Source organism: Priapulus caudatus, unplaced genomic scaffold (genome assembly GCF_000485595.1).
Source record: "Priapulus caudatus unplaced genomic scaffold, Priapulus_caudatus-5.0.1 Scaffold2879, whole genome shotgun sequence".
Classification (NCBI taxonomy): domain Eukaryota; kingdom Metazoa; phylum Priapulida; class Priapulimorpha; order Priapulimorphida; family Priapulidae; genus Priapulus; species Priapulus caudatus.
In genome coordinates, this window is record NW_014579940.1 from 6,851 (window position 1) to 7,204 (window position 354).

At 50.6% G+C, this 354-nt stretch overlaps 1 protein-coding gene across 1 annotated transcript in view; it reads left to right on the forward strand.

The window, feature by feature from the left end:
* Positions 1-55: 55 nt before the first annotated feature.
* Positions 56-354, forward strand: part of LOC106819133 (sushi, nidogen and EGF-like domain-containing protein 1) — a gene marked incomplete at its 5' end in the record, with an annotated part of 4,257 nt that continues 3,958 nt past the window's right edge. The window contains one exon of the mRNA XM_014823792.1: positions 56-206. Within this exon, the coding sequence (XP_014679278.1) occupies positions 56-206 (151 nt within the window). The remainder of the gene's footprint in view (positions 207-354) is intronic.

The following is a 354-nucleotide window of genomic DNA, read 5'->3' on the forward strand; positions in this document are numbered from 1 at the left end:
ACCTAAAATAAAGCCCCCTCCCCCTCATCTCTCTCTCTCTCTCTCTTTCCTCCAGGTCAACACTAACGGACTGCTATCGTTCCGAGAGGGACTCCCGCAATGGACGCCCGATCCATTTCCGTCTAGCGCTCCCGTCGTCGCTCCGTACTGGGCCGACGTCGATCTGTCGCGAAACCACGGTCACGTGACCTTCTTCGAGACGCAAGGTATGTGTTTACGATTCATTTATTTATTTCTATATTAATTAGTACTGTCATTAGGTTGGTATCGTAAGGCTAACTAACATTTCATTAGCTTCTGGGTAGGTGAGGAAAGGGAGATGGAGACGGAGGAGCAGGAGGAGGAGGAGGAGGA